The 21,799-nt window shown below is 40.0% G+C and overlaps 1 protein-coding gene across 1 annotated transcript; it reads right to left on the reverse strand.

The window, feature by feature from the left end:
- Positions 1-1,440: 1,440 nt before the first annotated feature.
- PPP1R17 (protein phosphatase 1 regulatory subunit 17) lies at positions 1,441-20,364 on the reverse strand. Its single transcript, XM_056485630.1, has 5 exons — positions 19,821-20,364; positions 12,530-12,642; positions 9,501-9,650; positions 7,914-8,075; positions 1,441-3,205 (listed from the first exon to the last, which is right to left on the reverse strand). The coding sequence occupies exons 2-5, from the start codon at positions 12,609-12,611 to the stop codon at positions 3,129-3,131; spliced, it is 471 nt and encodes a 156-aa protein (XP_056341605.1). The 5' UTR covers positions 12,612-12,642; positions 19,821-20,364; the 3' UTR covers positions 1,441-3,128.
- Between the last annotated feature and the right edge of the window lie 1,435 nt (positions 20,365-21,799).

Here is a 21,799-nt window from a genome sequence, read left to right on the forward strand (position 1 = left end):
AGCTGGGTTTGCAGTATGGTGAAGCTTGGGAAATTGACTGCATCGGATCACTGCTGTGAACATGCCAAGGCAAGAGCTACATACTCACCATGGTAGAGGCCTCAACTGGCTGGCTGGAAACATTAACCTGTAAACCATGCCACTGCTTGAAACACTCTTAGGCCCTGAGAAACACATTTTGTGGTGACATGACCCCAGAGGCAATCAAATCAGACAATGGGACTAATTTTCAAAATAATCTTGTAAACCCTTGAGCAAAGAAACATGGCATTGAGAAGATATCACATCCTCTATCACCCACAAGCCTCTGGAAAGACTGAGAGTTATAAGGACTGCTGGAGACTGTGTTAATGGTGCTAAGGTAACTGGGCATGGAAGCATTAGGATGCAAATTTAGCAGAAGCCTAATCTGGTTAACAAGAGCAGGTCTGCTGACCACCTAGTCCTGCCCAAACAAAACCCTTCCATACTGTGGGTGGAGATAAGGTCCCTCACTACACAAAAAGAAGTGGCTGGGGAAGTTGGTGTGGATTTCTCCTCCCATGGGAAAAGGCAAATCCATTTGTGGCATTTGTATTTGGTGGGTAGTGTGGAATAATGGGGAGACCTACTGTGTGCCTCAAGGAAGTTTAACCCTGGGGAGAAAATAATTTGTGGCGTAAAAGTATGCTGCTTCTCCTGTCTTGACTACCCATCCTGATGGAATGGAGCCCAAGTCATGGATCTGGAGGGATGGAGGAAGCCAATGAAAAGGGAAATCAATATCAATCTATGAAAGAATGTGGGATAGTAATAATCAAAGTGTATATTGGTTATAGAGATGGTTTAAGGATGTAGTTTAAGTTTTATGTATTCCAGTAATGAGAAATATAATGGAACAGTTGGAAGATATATAAATTATGGGATCTGAGTAGGACAGACTGGTGTGGAATAAGGGGTGGAGATTGTGTTGGGGCTGACAGAGATAGAGTTCATTTTCCCTTAGCAGCCCTCACAGTGCTGTGCTTTGCATTGGTGGCTGGAAAGATGTTGATAACACACCAGTGTTTATTCTGCTGCTGAACAGCACTGGCACAGCACTGGCACTGTCTGTGTAATCTTCTCTCCCATGCCTCCTATCAAGGGATTGGGAGTGGGCAAGATCCTGGGAGGGGACACAACTAGGCCAAAATAGCTGCCCCAAATAAACCAAAGGGATATTCCTTACCATATGACATCAGCTCAGATACAAAAGCTATGGGAGAGAGGAGGAATGAGGGACATATGTTATGTTACCATATTTGCCTTCTGGAGCAACCTCTCCAGAGGTGTGTGCTGAAGCTCTGCTTCCTGGGAAGTGGCTGAATATTGCTTGCTGATGGGAAGTAGGTATTGTTTTCCCTTTTGCTTATGCATGCTTTTCTTTTCTTTTTTTTTTTTTTTTTTCCTTTTGCTTTTGCAAACTGCCTTATCTCAACCTACTAGTTGTTTTGCATCTTATTTTTTCTTCACTGCTGTAAAGGGGAGTGACAGAGCAGCCTGGTGGGCACCTAGCATCTAGCCAAGGTCAACTCACTACACATGCACTGAAAATATTCACCTGGTAAAGGTAGACCTGAGTCAAGCATATTTCTTGTCATATACTTGTTGTGGCATACTTTACTGTGGATCTTATATTAATGTTCTTATTTCAACCATTGATTGTTTATATATTAAATATTATCTCACTGACAGATTAATAGGATAAAAACATGTACACTTTCTAGATTAAGAGACATCCCATTAATCATATTGCAGACCTCTTGTACAATTTAATATGCAATTATTTATTGTAAGCTCGTTGACTACATCTTGAGAGTATATGTTCACACATATTTGTGAATGGACTGCATTCTCATGAAAAATACTGGGTCAGTCAGAGTGGAAAATGGACTCCAAACTAGTATGGTCCTCAGATGTCTGTCTAAGTGAGTTTAAAAGATAACTAAATTCAGTCTGCCAGGCTGGATAATCTTCAGCATCCCTGCTTAGTTCCCTAAGGGTTCAGCTTGCAGTGCTACTCCATCTAGCCCAGAGTTATTAAGGCAAGCAAAAAGTGTCCACTTCTATAATTTTTTTTTGTAAAATATTCTACCAATAACCATCTCTCTACAGATGCTGAAGGCTGTAGCTGGCTGTGACAACAATTTTTTGAATCATTGAGGTAAACTATTAAAAAATTCATGATGCTCTTCTACCTTGCAGTAAGCAGATGCCATTGAGTAACATTATTCCTTTTACTCAATTTTTACCTTTCTGTGATTTTGAATCTTTACAACATCTCCTAACTGATTACCCTAGGACTCAATTTAAAAAGCAGATGTGAAAAAAAATTATTTGGAGCAAAAAAGATCAACTATCCAACTATTTCAGCTTTCACCAAGGCAGTGGAGACAATTGTCTACACTTCTGTCACAGGCAGGTGTTGCACTTCCCTAGTATTTCTCCTCTGAGATCTCTGCCCTCCATCCTATTTGATGTGTCTGTCAATGCTGAGACCCCTTAGGTGTAATTTTAATTCTACAGTAAATCTATATTTTCCTCCTTACAGACACAAGTCATGAGCAGAGACAGGCAGAGGAAATTTTAGCTTTGCATTTCAGGGACTCTAGAGGGGAATCCTGGCCCTCTCACCTTCTTCATCTATCCCATCAGCTCTGCACATGGCAAATTTCACTGTGGTCAGTGCTTTTTCAGGAAAGGAAAGCTGGGAAAATAAGGTGAAGTGTTCAGGCAAAAAAAGCAATTTGAATAATTAGTTGATGTTTTGCTGCTCTGCACTACCACTTCTAGTGCCAGGTACTGTATGAGAACCATACTGCACAAAGCTAGAGCTGAACTGAGGTGGATTCCTCATTCACAAAAATGGTAGGAAGCCACTTGTAGTAAACCAACAGAATCCTTCAACCCTGTGCAACTGAAATTTCTGCCATTCATCTCCAATGAAGCTTGCTGGGAATTATAAGATGCAGATAAGCACTTGGTAATAGTTTAAATTCAAGTGTACAACTGAGAAAATTATTTATAAAGATGAAAGATCTTTTTTAATGTGCTGCCACTTTGAATGACCCATGATTATTTACACTGTATTATTGAAATATCACTGTAATCTAACTGTGGATTGTGTCTCCATCCTTTTCTTCATCTTCCATAATCACTGTTTGTTCTTCTGTAAACAGCTTAGTGCCTTGAAAAGAGAAGAACACAAAAAACAAACAATGAAAAAAAGGTGAAAAGGGGAATTGATTTAACACACTACTTTCTAGAAAATACCAGCCTAAAGAGAATTTTTCTGTTCTCTCTTCTTAATTTTAATGTAATTTTCCAACATCATGTGAGTCTATCCTAATTTCTTTTTGGCTTTTCAGTCTCCTAATACTTACTGAACTAGAGTTGAACCACTGCATTTTTAGCTAAAATTATTAAGCACTCTAAATCCAGCATATTTTTGTTACCTGTAAAAAGAGACCCTGAAGTTTCATTTGGAAACCCATTTGTTTGAAAGGTTTGGGTATCTAAATAGGGGAAAGATTTGCATGATGAAGCAAATACCATAATTAATCTTTGTGATGGAAACAGCTTTTGTGGACATGCATGTTTTCTCTATGTATATAGCCATATTACTGAGATTTTGCAAGTACAGGTGACAAAGAGACATGTTAAAATACCCACATGACAAGTGGCATAAATTAAAAAATTAAGAGCAATGTGAAAATAGACTTGGACTGTAGGTCATACCTCCCACAAATCTGTCTCTTCTCTTTTCTCTGTGTCTCCCTTTCTCTTTTTCTTTCTCAAACCACTAAGTCTGTCATTTGAGGATTTGAACACTTTTATATAATACCCAGTTATAACAAATGTTGTAACTGCTTTTCACATTAAAAGATAAGTGTGATGTGAGTACAATGCATTAGGTACAAAATATTGACCTGTACTGCCCTTTTAAGTTAGGTCCTGCTTCATTTATATGGTTTCAGCAGCACTGTGAGATAAACTGAAAGGCATAAATTAATGTTCTTTTGAAACACAAAGGACTTCATTTGTTCAAGCAGCAATTAAATAACTGTTGTTGTTAAATGCAAAAATGATGCCATTTTATGGAGATGGATGTAAATATTCCCCACACAGACTTCTATTCCTATAGGCAACCTAGGCAAATATAGACAAGTTGGTTTTTTTCCTATTGTCTTTGGGGTTTGAGCTGTGTGTGCTTCAAAGGGTTATTTGTTGCTGGTTTTTACATCCTGGACCACTTGAGGAACAGGGAAAACATAACTAACAAGTGCTCAAAATGTGCCTTAAAATGTGTGACAAAATTCTATCTATGTGCATTTGCTGTTGAGAGAATGACAGAAACCAATGCAATTTTCAGTTTTTTTCAATTTTACCTCCAATGACACTTTGTTGTGAAGACACCTTCGAACACCTGGCATGGAGTCAAAGCAGACAGACAGATTCATATCCTCTATTAGATTCATATCCTCTATTCTGGATCTGTTTTCCAGTGATTAACTGCCTGTGGCAGACTTGTGCCTGTATCAGGCAAAGTAACCTGTGTATTTAAATGCCTCAATTGCATTCCTTCCTATTCTAAGGATGCATATTTACTTTTCAAGATACATACCAACATACATCATTTTGCTGGTTGAAATTCACCAGTGCTGGCTCCCTGTTTTTCTATGAGCAGCCTTTGGTTGAAGGCTGGCCCAATATTTGTTACTTATTTACTATCAGATTTATTCCATCCAGAAGCACACACAAAGAAACTAAGCTTTTGTGGAACTGCTGTGCAAAACAGAACCTGAATTACAGACTTTGAGACCCAAGAAGACCCAGCAGGACTATGTGAGCAAACATAGACAAACCCTTCTGTCCTGTCTCCTTGCTATTAGTCTGGCTGGAGTAAGGAGCCCTAAGTGCTACATGGCATTGATGCCTTGGAATGGCTGCAGAGCAGAGGCTAGACAGAGTTAAGAGAATAAAGTGGGTGTTTATTAAAGGCCTTCAATAGATACTCTTTGGGCAGTGTAAAAGCCTTGCAGAGGCTACACCCAAGATGGATGGCAGTCACAGGATTTTCAGACAGATATGAGTTTGGTCTATTTCCATATCAGGAGTTAATTCTCCAATTACAGCTCCAGGTAATGAAGCCATATTCCCCCAGCTGGCTCCTCACAGTTCACTTTTGTTTATACTTTTCAGGGGCTGAGGCTGTGGTGTGTCCTTGGGTCACAGGCCCAGAGGGATTCTTTTGTCTAACAAAAATGTGGAGATTTAAATGGAGTTTTAATTTATGCTCTAATGATGTACTGGATTTGAAAACTATGAAAGCTAAAATCTTAAGGTTTCAGTATCTCTTGTGACCTGCAAATGAGAATTGTCACCATTTCTAGTATTTCCCCTTCAGATCCCCTGGAAACCACTTTTAGATACCAATGCAAGAAACTCCACTTAGTAAAAGAACTTAATTAATAGAGTATTTTCTTGAACAGCTGTCCACACAAATACTTTGTTGTAAATGCAGCTAAAATGGCAGATGTGCTATCCCTCTTTGTTTTGACCAGCACACCTAGGACAGGCCCTCTCCCTTTTGGGTGGTCTCAGAGATTTTCTGTCATAAATAGAAGCAAGTCAAATGTACCATGTAAAATGAAGAAAATTAATGTACCTACAGGGTGGCATATGCTTCAGGTGAGAAGTGAAATCAGTTTTACACCTTGCAAACACCCAATCCAATTGGGAAATGCAGATAAAGAAAGGGGACTACTGAATTAGTTATCTGAAATCTCCTCTAAAAGGGTCAGGCTTCTAAATGTATTCAGCCTTCAAACTTCTGAAGTGGTGCAGTTAATGTTATGCCATGTCCATACAAATGAGTCATGAGCAGATGTCTCCTTCAGTAGCAAGCTCTACTTCAGTCAACTAACACTGTCTTTCTAAAGGGATTAGACCAGAAGACAAAATATAATCAGATTTCTAATGGTTTTTTTTTTCCATATCACTTGACAGTAAATGGCTTGAATCTGATCCAAGCCTGTAGTCAGCTCTGGAACACTCTATTGCCACCCCCATTTAGCATTATATAGTCCATTAACCAAATGAATGGTCTTCAGGCCTGTGGGTTTGAGATAGAATGTAAATACATGTGTAAATATGGGAATGCAGTTCCTGGAATGAAGCTGACTGAGGTTTCCTAATCAAATGAGAGACAACTAGTAAAAGCAATTTCAAGCCCTCATTCTCTCTCATAGCCTAGAAAATCAGTGGAGGTGGCTCCTTTAGGAAAATACCACATCCCCATTGAAAACCTCTGGGTGAGAAGAATGGAAGTTTAACCATACACCTCTTGCCTCTCCCAACGAAACCTGAAAATTGCAACTACTTGCAAGTTCTGTTGGGAAGTTATGACTACATTTTATTTACCCTCTGTTTTCTTTAGCCAGATCCCTTGGCAGATATTAACAGAACAACCTAACAATCCTTAAAATAGATCTGCAGGATGAGTTGCATTTCATGATATGCACAGCTAAGAAAACAGAGGTAGGGAGGCTAAGTGATTTATTTAAACAGCAAACAGAAAAAGACTAACTTACAAAGGTTTCCCAAATCAAACATGCTTCTCACTCCTTTAAACCCAGAACTTCCAAACTGCATTCAGTAAAGCACATTTGCTTCACAAGTGATCAGGGGCATCATATCAAAGAAAAAAAGCTTTCCCCATGTTATGCAAATCACTACTATTTTGACTTCCCATTTTTATTCCCTTTCCATTGTTTTGCATTAAAATGCTAATATGTCCTTGAAATTACTGGTGATCCATGGAAAGTTCATAACCTGAATCTCTGGGCTACATTTCTATCTGAGCTTTGAATCCTGAACTCTACTGGGAACCTCTGGCTTTCATCAGATAGCAAAGTGATTCGTTGGAAATGATCTTGCTATTGGTTGTGGTAAGCATCTGACACACTACTAGTCTGGGTGCATCTAAGACCTGGGGACCTCTGTTTGGGGTCCTATATGGCTCTAGCATCTGCTCTGAAAAGGCTGGTTTATGTGCTATAACTAGGTAAACAGAATTACATAAATATAATTTTCCTTCATCACATCTTAATTTAAATAAGAGAGGGAACATGATCATAAAGCACAGTGCAGTTTTATTTAGTGTTCATTCCTGAACTCTAATTCCTGACTTTACCCAAAAAGCAGGTTAGCTCTATTCAAATGATCTATGGTAGTGCTTCCCCTTCCCCTTCCCCTTCCCCTTCCCCTTCCCCTTCCCCTTCCCCTTCCCCTTCCCCTTCCCCTTCCCCTTCCCCTTCCCCTTCCCCTTCCCCTTCCCCTTCCCCTTCCCCTTCCCCTTCCCCTTCCCCTTCCCCTTCCCTATTGCCATGTTATGTAGTACATATTTCATGTCATGCCAGAAGCACAGAATTATCTTTAAGGTGCTGCTAATGAGAAGTTCATCACCACTTGGTTTCCTCAGTGCCTGTCAGGGGCTGCAGAATGAAGTGGAGACTAATCAGCACAGCTTTGCTCCATGTAGTTTGAGGCATGTTAGTGCTGGTGAGCTAAAATTTTCAGTGTGCTTAGGTTTGAAAAGCAGAGCAGTAGTTGGCTGTTCAGAGAAGTAGGATTGCAGTTTGCAAGAGATGATGAAGTGACAAAATGCCTTTTCTTTCTCCCTATCCTTTCTATCCCCAAAGCTTGAACATGGGATATATATTGGACTTTTCATGAACCCCCACTATTATTATATACTTAGACCAAATAGGTCCAGTTCAAGAATTGCTAAGTACACTGAGCAGAGAGCAACCTCCTTTCAGCCTTGCAAGTATACCTCTGACACTAGCCACTTTTTGCTGCCTCTTAGGAGGATCTTTACCTAAGTTTCTTACCTATTATCAAAGGTGGGATGTGTATTGCAGGTGTATCTTTTCTTCTGGGCTTTTTCTGCTCCAATTCAGTGATTGGAGTGACTGGACTCACTCTCTCTCTCTGTGACTTCTCTGTGATACCATACCTTTTCAGCAGATTTTCAGATGAGTCTGAAACTATGCCTGTAAGCAAGCAATAAAGAAAATGCTACTTTAGCCTGTTTCCATTGAAGAAACTTTCACCTGTGTAGCTCTCTCAAAGACTACTCTGAAGTGCAGTGGCACAACTGCACGATCTGCTGCATGATGTACCCACCCTACATTTCTTTCAAATTAATTATTTCCCATGGACTCTAGAAAGTGATGCTATCAGGCCAGCTGGCATTTGATTGTACATAATACACTAAACTGCAGCCCATCAGAAATCGTGGGACAGATAAGTGTAATCTCCTATTCCAGAACTTCAGACATGTTACCACAGTAGCTTAATCACACAGATTCTCAAGAGGTTCCTTGGGAGCAATGTGACCACACAGAAGTGGCTGTTTCAACTAGTGAAAGAATGTTTTCTTTATGATATGACAATTGCAGGAAGAAAAAACAGTTCTCCAGCCTCTGAGCTGCTCTTCTTATGAGAGAATTGCTGATGGAAGATACATGTGAAAACTGAACAGAATCAAATTCAGTATCTGAATTACAAATACTAGAAAATCCCAGTTGCTTGTTTTTGACTTGGTGAATTTTTGCAGATATACAGAGAAGCATACAAGTAGTTACTGGCTAACTCCTCTGTGTATGTGCAGCATGGGAAGAACTCAATAATGTAAGAGCACAGCTCTCTCACTGGAGATTATAACAAGGAGTGCTTGTTAGCTGAGAGTGACAAACATTTATTCCCACTGCTGTTCTTAGATCATTAAGTTTCAGTGGCAGTCTCCTGCTTATTCTTCCCTTCTCCAGGTTGCTGGAATTTGGCTCTCAAACATCTCTGTTTGTGCCACAGCAGGGAACATCCTACAAGAAGCCCCTTCATTGCTGCAAAGTTTTCTGGCTTCCTGAAACACCTACCCTTTGCCAGTGTCCCCATAAACACATGAGCCCCGTGATTTCCAGGAGGAGCATCCTGCAGGTGGCTGGTGTGCTTGACTGGTCTACTCCCAGTGTCATCCCCAGCCTCCCATTGTGCCCCATTGGGGACAAGTTTAATGAGAAAGTGCAGGGGCACTTGATCCTTTTTGATTTTGGGCCATATCCAATTGGGACATCTACATGGCTCAGCAGCTGCCAATAGATACACATCATTTCCCACATAAATGTAACATTATTTATCAGCAAGACTGTGAGCTCCATGGGAGCATGTTTTTCAGAGCATAAACCTATCCACCTCAGTATTCCCAGAAGTGAGACCAAACCCTTCAACTAACATGGAATGTCTTTGAGAAAGTCAGATTTTCTGTTCACCTGCCTTTCCGGGTGCACACGCATGAAGCTGTGTCTGCATCCAAGAGGACATAACTGAATAATAACAACAACATTGTATGGACTTCCACCCAGCTTCAGTCCCCAGAGATGAACTGGGGTTTCAAAGCTGAGAGATTTACTGCTCACCTGTTAGAGGTAGTGGAGTAAAAGCCGGTGTATCTTTTCTCTTTGGCTTCTTTTGCTCCTGTTCAGTCTTCTGGGAAGCTGTGAGAGCTTTACCTTTTCTTGGTTTTTTTTTGAGGTCACAGCTTTTAATCAGCTGCTCTGAAAGATCTTCTGCAGGGAAAAATTAAAATAGAAATTGAAACTTAGGGGAGGTAAAAAAAAACAGATAGTGAAAAGAATCGCTTTGATAATAGTGCTTTAATCCAAGTAAATGAAAATGCCCAGGAAGAAAAATCTCTTAAATATTTAGAAAGCCAGCAAAAGAGGGCTTTTGGGACATACTACATGGGAGTCAAGTGACTTAGGTAGTCCTTCTAAGTTGCTGGCAGCAGACATAAAGGAGAGAGAGCTGTGGGCAGCTTGTGTTTACATGTCAGAGGGAAGGCTGCATCCTTGTGTGCAGAGGTTCTACGGCCACCCCTGTTTCATCCAGTGGCAACTGTGTGGATTGTGTCTTCAAGAGTTACAAGACCAGTTTTGTGAAGGCAGGTTTTACATATTGGATCAATCTGAGGTAGTGGTAAAATGAGCCAGTCAGTATATTGTTCCCTTCACGAGTTAACTTTATTTCCAGAGCTACTGAGCAACTGGTATTTGCTTTTTGTTTATATAACATTACACTGGATTTTTGGTTTTCCTTTAAAACCATCCTTTGCTCAGATGACTCAGAGGGTCAACATGACTTTTTATGCAAGGGTCTGTATTTCTGGGCACTTTTGCAAGCTAAAAATACTGAAGATAGCCAGTTGTGGTAGTACATCCCCCTCCCTCAGCTCCTCTGTAGGCTTGCTCTACAATCTCAGCAGCTTCTGATAAGCCTTGGTTGAATCAGCTGAGTGGTGAAGTGCCCCTGAACTGTGCCAGCTGGGCAGTGAAGCATCCATGACCATACTGGGAGCTCAAATATGGTCAAGGTAGGAGCTATTCTGACCATACCAGGAATGTCAGCAGTCCCACATAGGCAAGGAACAAAGGATAAGCATAATAATAATTCTTGTTATCCTTGGCAAGTCATTTACCTGAGTCATAGCCCAACTGAAATGGTACCATTGCTATGTGACCTTTTGAAAAAATGAAGCATAGCATGATACTGTAATAGTGCTGTTTTTACTGGACTTTTTGGGAAAAATCACCTTGTGATGCTACAAACAGCAGTGCTAAGTAAGGCTGCTTGAGTTCTCCTGGAACACAGTGGGTCTCTGAGTGGGATGCCTCTAGGAGCTTGCAAGCCCTCAAATTTGCAATACTTAAAAAACTGTTGCTGACAATAAGTTTTTGTTGTCAGCAACACCTCACATACATACTCCTTGAGGTGCAGACCATGCCAGTTGAGAAGCACTGAGGGATTTGATATGAGTATTGCATTGAGCCTGAGGGGAATTTTTGATGGGTACCTTTACACTAGCAGATATAAATGTATTCATCTTTTTTCACGTGTTCATGCAAGTGAATGGATTATGGCATGAATGTTGCTATTTTGAGTATATAATTAACTCTCTGTTATAATTGTAGCAAATCCTACTGAATTATTTTAAAATATTAAATTAGTCAATGATTAAGTGTTTTTGCACCCTTTTCTTATATCCATATCCTCTGCACCCTTACCCTCTGGCATCCCCAATCTTCATGTAAATCAAATTGCTTCAAATTCAATTTACTTATGTATGCTTTGTCTACATAGTAAGTAGTAAAATGAACCTTGCCACCTACCTCTGTTAAAGCTGCATTTTCATGAATTCACATTGAACCCTGCTTTTTGCCAATAACCTTGACGATGATTCTTTAAGAATTTTAACCACTCGTTTGTGAACCTCTCATTAGTATAAACACAGAAACCATGTTCTGAATTCTCAAAAACTGCTTGTTTGCCTGCAGCTGGGCTCCCCACCTCATTGCCCAACCCCTGACTGCAGACTTGGATTCAAGCATGACTTGATTCCAGCCTTTCTTACACTATTTAAGGCAGCTGTTATGTCTGTGAGCCTGCAGGTAGATGTGGAAGGATGGCCTCCAAGTTAAGTCCCTGGAGATGTGGAGATTTTTTTTCTGGCCTTCACAGACTTTCTTCATAGTCCTAATGAGCTCATTTACCCTCCCACTGCCTCAGTTTTCCAACAGTATAATGAAATTCATTCTGTATATATTTAAATAAGCAATTTCATCGACCAACTATGTTTGGTATACCAGCAGTTGTATAAATGGTGTCTGTGGCTAGAAATGAAATGCCACGTAACAGAGACAGAACTAGGATACCTTCCTTGCAGTACAAATAAACAAAATTTATATAACCTGTGGTGAGACACTGTTTTTTTTACAAGGAAATGAAATTGCATTTGTGTTTCATTATTGTTATCACAGAGGTAACAACAAGCAAACAGATTTTTCTTTCTGTGTTGCTAAATCTTCAGGACAATTTTGTAAGATGAGGGTGAAATCATAGCACTTGAAGCAAAGACCATGAATATGCAAAAAGCTTATCTATCAAGCACATAGTCTGGTAGTCAGGAGCATGACAAAGCAAAGACTGCCTTGGTATGCTCATTGTAAAAATTGTATGAAGTAGCTTCAAGAAAGGAAACTGATGATGAAGGAGAAAACATTTTTAGACAGCTGTCTGAATGATAGCAAATGGAATCCTTGAAATCTTTTACTCAAATTGCATATGGAAGGTATATTCAGCTATATTCTAGCTTTCATTTTACTGTGGTATAAATGAAGAAACTGCTCTCTACCAGGGAAAAGACCAATGACTCTTTTTCCTTTCTCCTTTTTAATTAACTTCACTCTAGAGCTTCAGCTGACATTTATACACAGGGAAAATGCTCTCTGTCTCCATCTGGCACTACAAGTGTCAGCAGAAGGTGTAATCTATCTGTTTTCATGGGGGGTTAGTTGTATCACTGGAGGGGAAAAATGGACACTGGACAGGACTTGATGATGTGAAGGCAACACCCCTCATTAGTGCAACGGCATCATCAAATAACACTTACCTAAATGGTTACACTGTGAATCTTGCTTGTCCAGTCTGTCGTCTGGGATATCAAGTGGCTGAACACACTCTGTTGACATCATTGAAAGAGGCTTTTCCCCTCCTATAAAGATACTACACCACATTAAACAAAAAAAAAAAAAAAAAAAAAAAAAAAAAAAAAAAAAAAAAAAGTTTAAAAAAAATTCAGCAGCATGGCATAAAACAGACATATTGGTGTTACCTAATAGTTAGTGAGGAGTTCTTGTCTTCCAGCAGTCTGTTGACCTGATTTTTTACTCACACATGCTGCGATGCATTTATTCACTGCCTTAGTTACACACACAGTAACCTGTTTTTCCACCTACCTTGCTGTAAGCAACCCCCACTAGCATGGAGTGGCTCTACAGAAAAACATACTTTTATTTATTTATTTATTTATTTATTTATTTATTTATTTATTTATTTATTTATTTATTTATTTTTAGCATACAGAAAGTGCTATCTCGTACACAAAGTCCTACCTTACACAAAGTAAATGCTGAGGAATAGGATATTTTGTTCTGGTTTTCTTCTCCATTTTTTTCTCAACTGTAAACTAAGGTTCATATTTGGTATTTATTATATGAACCAAATTTAATAATGAATTCTGTTGACTTAGTCATAGAAGTCCAGGTCCACTAAGAGACCTTGCATACCCCAGAAAATCCAGGTGTAAAGTGTTGCCTCAGAAAGATGGCCAAGCCCACAGACCCCAAAGCATCATGAAGTAAACTTACTCATCACTTTGGTAAGACCATGGGAGCCCATTCCACACAGCCATTTAAGTGTCCATGCTCTGTAAGTCTCACTGGATTGCTGTTTGGGCTATTTTGTCCCCCTTTGCTTGTAGCTGCAGTGGGTGTTGAAGCCCATCCTTACCTATCCTCCTACCTGAGCTTCCCCAGCACCTTGCAAGCTGAGATTTGATCCTGGGGATGCCACCACAGAAAAAAGAGATTTAGACCATTTTTCACTGATGATCATTTCTATGGTTGCTTAGCAGAAAGTAATCAGAATGACAAAAGCAGCCTTAAAGGGAAACAACCTTTAACCTGAAGGTGCAGTCCAAGTGATCTTGGTACCTGCCTTCATCCAGCAACAGCTGTGGTAGTTTCTTACTCATAACCTCTGTTCTCCATTTTCAGGGAATAAGAGCAGATTGTGACTTCCTTGTAAGGAGGAGAAAGGCAATGAGGAAAAGAAAAAAATCTGGAGACATTATGAATAGTAGATGAAAGAAGTAATTGGGGAAAATATAGAGGAAGGTGAGGTAGAGAAGGAAAGGCAAATAAAAGAGAAAGGTAAGAAAAGAGGCAGCTGGAGAATAACAGTGAAAAGGAGGATGGGAAAATAGGAGACTAAACTGTGGGAGTTTGGTTTTATCTTGCTGGAGGAAACAAAATTACCTTATTATTTTTCTGTAAATTGCAATGGTTGTTTGCTGACAAGAAACAGAACAGTAGGGGAGTTAATCTCATTTCCATGACTAAATTTGCATCTGTGTAAAGAACAATTAACCCTTGAGCAAAATCCAGTCACAGAAATATTTGCAAAAGAAGGTAGGATGGAAACACATCTTAAATGCCAGTGATTTAAAAATAAATGTAGTAACACTGCTTTATGAAAGAATATGGGGGTTTAGATAAGCCCTTGCCTTTTGCTCAGGCCTCTGGCAGCAGGCAGTAGCTTTTTTGAGGTGGCCAGCACCCCAAAGCCCACTCTCATTCAAGTGTTCTTTGATAATGGCTGATTCAGTCAATTATAGAATGAATTCTTTATTTAATAGACAGAAAACTAACAGACATAAGACTTTAACACTACACAGGCTTAAAGACAAAAAGAAAAGAGACTACTAGAGACAGAGTGGGGTTAAAGGCACCTCTTAATGTTACAGCTAGCAAGGAAATAATATAACTTAGGATTGAATGTATTTTACCATCCAGCTGTTGGTGGGGCACACATCGAGATCCTTTCCCTCAATCCCCAGGGAAGTAACCACAGATTTGTGTCCAAGGTCTGGAGAGAAGCCTCCCACACTTTCAGAGTGTGTGTGTAGAAGGTTTCTGCCCCTGTGATAACTTGTGTGTCTTTTGTAGTTTGTACTTTACAGTGTCTCTCAGTCAAGAATATTTCCTTTATCTCTTCCCACATCTCCCCTCTGGTCTCAGATGTTGATCCTTAGCTGAGGTCTGAGCCCTTTTGGCTCCAGGGATGAGCTCTTTCCAGGTTTTATCTTTATGGACCAGCTGTCAGTGGTAGGGAGGAGGGAGGGATAGAGGTCCTGCCACAATGCCTGGCAACATTAAATTTGACTCAACTCATCAACATCAAAATATGACCTTGAGTGATACAGTACATATGGGATTAATTCCCTTACGTTTCATTATTTAATATTTACAAAAATTTTTAATATTATGCAAATTATTAAAATCTTACTGAATCAGGCCTAGATGAGGGATTTCACCTCCAAATGTTCACTGTAGAAATGTCCCAGTCCAGCCTCACACCTGTACTAAAGTGTTATACTACCTGAAGGCTCATTTGCCTTCACTGCAAGAAAAATCCTTAACTTGGGAGGACTTTACAGAAAGAAATCTTTGAAGGCACCTTAACATGGTTGCTCTGTTTATTCACTGTATTAGTAAGCCATAGCTGTGGTTTAAAATGAAGCAGTCATAATTTTATTTAACACAAAAGTTATTATCTGGCCATATGAAGGCTTGCACTACATTTTGTGATTTGAGGGAGTTTTATTCTTCAATGCCATTTGATTTTACTGGATTTGATTAGGGCATACTGGCTAAATATTATGACTGTAGGTAAAATATTCTTTTCTGAAAAATAATCTGTTTACACGGTTTTCAGTAAAGTCAGTGATATTATTTCAGACACTATGGACATTTTGTTTTTAACATGTCTTGAGGTGAAAAAGACTGAGGATAGCAAAATTTGAATTGGTAGTATATGATATTTACTGGAAATGGCTTATAAAATATAGTTAAATTTGGTTAGATTTCACTAAGTTGTTTCATTGAATTATTTCACCCAATAAAAATTAAGCTTTGCAAAGAAACTTAATACAGGATTTCTTCATTATTTTCTCTTAATATGATAGTTTGGAAAATATTATTCTAAAATATACCTCTTAGATCTGTGTTCATATTTTCATGATTACACATGCCAAGCCCTTGGCATCTTCAGTGCTTTAAAATTCTGGTTTCCAGGCTAACTTCTGACACTCCCCTTCCTTTTCTTTTGTAAGTCTGCCCTGAGGCCAGCATTGCCTTGCTTACCAAAGAACTGCATTTTGTGACAGTCTGTGTGACAAAAGATTAGAAAGATGAACATTGCCAAGATATACCCTGGATTTTGGTGTCTTGGGGGTATACACATTGTGTATGACATGTGAACCTGTGAGTGCTGCTACATCCTGTCAGCATGGATTACACACAGAGCTCTCCTTCAAAGGAAAGTTGCTGTATGTGACCATTGTAATGGTGCATTCCCAAACCACTAAAATCAGTCCCTGCCACTAAGGAAATAGTTTCCCCAGTAACATTTCACGTGGGTAGGTAGCTTGCTGTGGGGACTGTATGAAGCCATTAATATGGCTTTACAAACTGAAGCATGTTCTCAGATTTTCATGCATTAGGTGAAACACTTTTCCTCCACATTAGTACAGTTTGCACTCTCTGCTGCCATCATTGGTAGCAAATGCTATTCATAAGATGAAGTAAAGTGTTTTTTTCTTGCACTCTGTTATGTCTCTTGGCACAATGATCCACATTCATCCTTTGTGCATCTGTAATGGTTAAATTGGAGGCCTTATTCACACACAATAGAAGACACTTCCTGAGATTATATGGATTTTCCTATATGATTTAGGATTCAGTTGTCATTTAGCCAGAGACTTTGCTACAGTGCAGCTGTACCACCTTCTGCAGAGATATGTGCCTAAATGAGTCATCCCAAGTCTCTTATTTCTAAGAAAAGGGAGAGCTGATAGAGACAGCTGAAATGTTTTCTGAAAAACTGAGGCAAGTTCTAGCTTTGCCTACATAGTTTTGTGTTGCTCCTTGCTAAAACCTTTGGCATGAGATTGGATTGGCTCTACTGACAGACAGAGGAGGGCAATGAATGAAAAGGCAGACTGAAAAGTGCATGTACTACTAAATCTGCTTCAGCCTCAGGTGAATGAAGTCTCATACTAAATCACTGTCATATGACACCAAGGCTCCTTTGGGCATACACCCTTGTGAGATATTCAGATGAAAAATACCTGACCTTTTCAATTTCTGGATATCAGCTTTGGATTTTTAGATAGGTTAAAGCACATACTAAGATTTTTCTTCAAAATTCCCTGTTGCTGTATCTGCTTGATTAAAGTGCCCAAATAAAGTTATCACTCACTAACATACTCCTGAAGCATACAAATACTTGCAAGTAATGTGATTACTTTATTTGCTGAAATTTTCGGTTTCCATAACGAAATTCACTAACACAACCAGTTCCAGGCTCCAATTAGGTAAAAATACTTTTCTAGAGACAGACAAAGAAACCTGTTATGGTTTACTATTTTAATGCACAGTTGGTTTAATGTAGACATGTGTAACAAGCTTGGAGTTTAGGAAATACTCAGTACAGCTACTCTCACTTATTTATAAGATGATGTAAATCTTTCAAGACCATCTGATAATATGACATTTAAACCAACTTAAAATGAAATCTCATGAGAAAAACTTACCTTGTAATATAGAAAGCTAAAGCTTTGAGAACAAAACTAAAGGGCTGGACTTATTTTTCATTTGATCTTCAATTAGGCATGGAAATGGCTTGGGAGGGAAATCTCCATTTCTTGTCTTAGGGTTTGAAGGGTTGTAGGGGCTATGCAACTACATAGGTGTTAGGTACTATGGATAGTTATATACAATCTGAAGGGACAATGCAGTTCTCATATGAGTCACTCATAGGTGATCATTCTTAACTATAAGATGGAGAAATGAAGTTCTGATACACACAGTTCTTATAAAAGTTTACAGGGGTTATGTGGGCATCAATGTCAATACTCCTCACCATTGTACATTAAGGCTTGTGGTTTCTTTGTATGTTGAATACTTAGAATTTATAAACTGGACCTTTATGAGGTATCCACAGCCTGTGCCACTGAAGATTTTAGTAGACCACGTGGTGCATGTGGTACTGTATGTGGATTATTTTTTCTTGCTCAGGAGAGTGTTTTGTTTCTACAATTGACAAAATCCTGAAGAAAAACTTGCTAATTTCCAGGGCATGCATAATTATTAAACAAACCACTGGCATGTTGACAAGGATGCTAGATAAATAAAAGTACTTTTGAGAGCATCCTTGTTGGGTGACAGCAGTCAATTTGAATTTGATAACTTCATTTTGATAGTTGGTAATAATGTTGCCACAGAAGCCTATGTACTTATCTTCTGAAGGCAGAGCAATTCCTAAGAAGAATAAAGAGAAGCAGAGGCAGAAACAGAGGAAACCAAGGTCCTGGGGTGGTACAGGGTGCACACTTGTCCTCATTCTCACAGGCAGAGCCTGGCCCTGCTGCTGCTGGTGTACTCAAATAGCTGGAAAGGGAAGTAGATAGGGAGTATCTCACAGGCTGCTGCCAAATGCAGACACGAGGCAGAGGCTGGACTTCATTAGTTGCAGCCCAGTCTGGGCTAAAAGCAACATGTTGCTGCCCTGCCCAAAGAGCTGCTCTGGCATGAGGGTTTGCTCTTTAAGGCTGGAGCCTCTTCTCCCACCAAGCACACACTTCAGTTCTCTGGTGGGCTTTGATTATTAAATTATTTCAAATTGGTGTGCCCCTTTCTGTCTAGTTCCAATGAGCACAAAAGCAGGGACAGGCAGGCTCCCAGCATCCTTTCCTCCTCCTTTTTCCCTGCTTCCTTAAAGCTTTGTGGGAGGCAAAGAGATTGACCTGTCATTCCTTCTGTAGCATGCTCCCTGTGGAGGACTCTGTTAGTGTGAGTGGGCCCTTATTGGCTTGAAATAATTTACAAATGCAGAAAGAAGGAATAAGATATTGGATGAAGCCATCTTGCAGACATCTGCCCTACACAGAAATCATGTGAAGAAGGTCAGGAGTCAAGGGGAACAGTACAACATCTGGCTGCATTTGGCTTCTTCCATCTGCACTCAGCAGGCAGCCCTGGTACCTTTATCAGAAAATTTGCACCTTCACCCATACCCCAACCTATCCCAGCCCCATTACAACTGCTTTCTGTGAACAAAGCAAGATTACAGTGGTCAGAGTAGAAAATAGAATGTCCTACAAGCAGAAATTCTCAGTGTTGCTGCTCTGCACTCCACACCTTTAATTACAAGTTTTAATATGTGCTTAACATTATTCTATTGGAGTCATGCCTTCCAGGATGCACAAGACAGTTTCATGCTAATGCACAGAGTTTCCTCTTCAGTTATTTAGGCACTAGGCTGCTCTCCACAGGCATATTGTCAGATTACTCTGATTTTCACTTTTATAGAGCATATTTAAATCTTCTTAGCAAATACTTAGATATTTGAAAGTCTGATCTGAGCGCCTCCCTCTACCCAAAACTTTTGCTACTAATAATAGCATGGATGCAGAAGTGCCATAGGATTGTCTGTCAGCAGTTTCTTCTCACAGACAGTGTGCTTTGGGTGCTAATTTCAGAAATTGTGGCTGGGTGGTGGACTGATTCCCACTACTAGTTTGTAAAAAAGCTTATAAAATAAATAAAAATATTTATTTGTTTGATTGAAAAAAATGGGAGTTTGCACAAGTTCTGGTTATGAAGTCTGTGTCTTTGGAGATCATAAAAAGACAGTGTTCCCTAATATTTTCCTTGAGGAACAAATTAACCCCTTGCACATGCCAAACTTAATAGTGAGATAGGAAGTTCTTATTCTAGTTCCCACTTTGCTGACTTATAAATCTGGTTGTGAACTGTCCCAGCAGTTAAAGTTAGTGCTTTAGTTTTCCCTTAAACACTCTCCTCCCCATCACTATATCCACAAATCCCAGACTCAGTTAGGTCATACCTCAGTTTTCCCCACATGGGACCATCCCCAGCCCATTCCCAGCACAGTGGGGACCCTGTGCTCTCTGCGCATCCCCAGAGGTGATAAGGCAAAACAAAAAACCAAAAAAACAAAACAAAACAAAACAAAACAAACAAAAAAAAAAAAAAGTAAAAGAAAAGGAAATCAAGAAGCCAACCAGCTGGGAGGCAAGCTGTGGCTGAAGTACTTACTGAGCAGTGTGAGGTGGCAGGGAAGGTGCAGTTTGTCCTCGGGGCTCACTGAAGGATCTGCCTGGGCTGGGGCTGCTGTGATGCTCTTGCCCGTCTTATCTAGGGATAAGTGGAAGTTGTTGCTGTGGCAACACCACACTCAGGCGTCCTCTTGGAGGCTAGGGAAGAGCACCACCACTCCCTGCCCCAACAGCAGACTCTAATCCTTTTTCCTTCCTCTTCCAGAAGTTGCAGGGGCCGAAGGAGAGGCAACAAGATGCCTGGGAGAGCAGCAGTGCCTCAAGGCTGAGGCATTATTCCTCCCAGATGACCAAGAGCAAGAAATGCTGATGCCCTCAAAAAGGCAAGGGAGGATGTTAAAACTTTGGCACAGAGAGCCAAAAGGTGAGCTGCAGCTGCTGTGTCTGGGGCTGCAAAGAAAATCACAAGGGGAGGGACTACGGCTGATGCCGTCAGGGGCCCAGGGGAAAGCTGAGAATAAAAGTGAAGCAAGAAGGCAGGGCACACATCCAGGAGCAACACATAGCATGGGAACAGATGGACACTGTCTCCAGCACTGAGGCTCAGTGATGACTGCACTTTTTGTGTGTTTATATAGCCACAACTGGTTATACTAGCATGGTGTTTATGGGGCCAGGCAGGGAGTTTTCCATGGCTGCCAGTTGTTTGCCAGCGGAGACCAGTCTCTCCTATTTTAGCCCATGCCTTTGGATGGAAATGTTATTTCAGCTGAGGGGAAGAAATAAAAACATGCCTGACATCGGAAAAGCTCTGGAAGAAATACTCTAGTCTGTGGTGGGTCTGTGAACTGCCCCTCTTTAAGTATTCATTTGGAACAAAAATGCCTTTGTCTATATAAGCTGTGACAGCTCACAGTTGCTGTTCTCTTCTTTTCCCCCACTCAGTGATGGCAATTCACAAGTGCCAGTGTGCATGGCATACTTTCTTTCATAAACAGCACATTGTACAGAAAGCCCAAAGGGGCCAAGTGCTAATTGCCAGCCCTGCAAACTGTGCTACACCCTTGGATCCTTTACGTATCATATGTGGTTCTACAAAATGCCAAGCATGTTAAATGCTCTAAAGGCACCACCTGAAAGAGCTGTGAGCTTTCTTCATCCATGCCTGGGAGAGACAAGTATGTTCACTACCTTGCAAAGTGTAAGTCACCTGTGCTTATGTGTCTCAGTGGCCCACCTTTAAAAGCAAGTTTTTAAATACTTAAAATATTCCTGAAAAAATGGAGCAGAGGCTCCTAAGAATTTTTTTGGCAAAGATTAATATTTCTAAATTTAAAAAAGACCTAACAAAAAACCCCAAACCTCAAAATCACACAAAACTCAACCTTGCTTTTCATGAATTGCCCACTACCCTCATTGTCCAGACCTCTCTGTTGCAGTAAATTTTAAATTAAAAACCCTCTAATTGTCACTGGGATGTGTTTTACTTAGAAACACAAATATTTCATATTTTTCTATGGAGTCAGAAAATCAGAATGAGGTGAATGAAACAAAGTGGTCAAGTCAGAAACATGTTTTGAAACTCAGCTGAAGATTGCCTTTCAATTGTCCCAATTGAAAAAGTCAGTCAGTCATTTATAGCACTAAAAATTCCCCGAGGACAAGAAAATAATTTCCTGTTCTAGCCACCAAATCCCAAGGCTGCTTTGGGAATTTTACAATATAGGTTTACTCAAAAGGAAAGCAGCCTATCAGCTATCTCAGCAAGATTGCACATCCAGCCCTGGTCACCTTTTAGGTTTGTTAGCTGCCACGATGCCATGAAGGATTTACATCCCTACAGCATGTCTGTCACATTATCAGTGGCATGGAGGATTTACTGTCAGATGTGGTCTTTTAAATGTTTACAGTTGTTGTCCTGCTTGTAAGAGGGCTGGGACTCCTGCCATCTTTCTAATCTTCTCTGTTCAGTTATTTCACAAACACTGGAAAATAGTCTGAGTTTGCAATAATCTGCAC

Source organism: Oenanthe melanoleuca, chromosome 2, assembly GCF_029582105.1.
Source record: "Oenanthe melanoleuca isolate GR-GAL-2019-014 chromosome 2, OMel1.0, whole genome shotgun sequence".
NCBI lineage: Eukaryota > Metazoa > Chordata > Aves > Passeriformes > Muscicapidae > Oenanthe > Oenanthe melanoleuca.

Excerpts from the sequence above, each read along its gene's own strand:
- PPP1R17 (XM_056485630.1), bottom strand. The coding sequence starts at position 12,611 with ATGATGTCAACAGAGTGTGTTCAGCCACTTGATATCCCAGACGACAGA. Across the intron at positions 9,651-12,529 it reads TTCACAGTGTAACCATTTAG|AAGATCTTTCAGAGCAGCTG; the intron begins GTAAGTGTTATT and ends TTTTCCCTGCAG. Across the intron at positions 3,206-7,913 it reads CATCCCACCTTTGATAATAG|GCACTAAGCTGTTTACAGAA; the intron begins GTAAGAAACTTA and ends TCTCTTTTCAAG.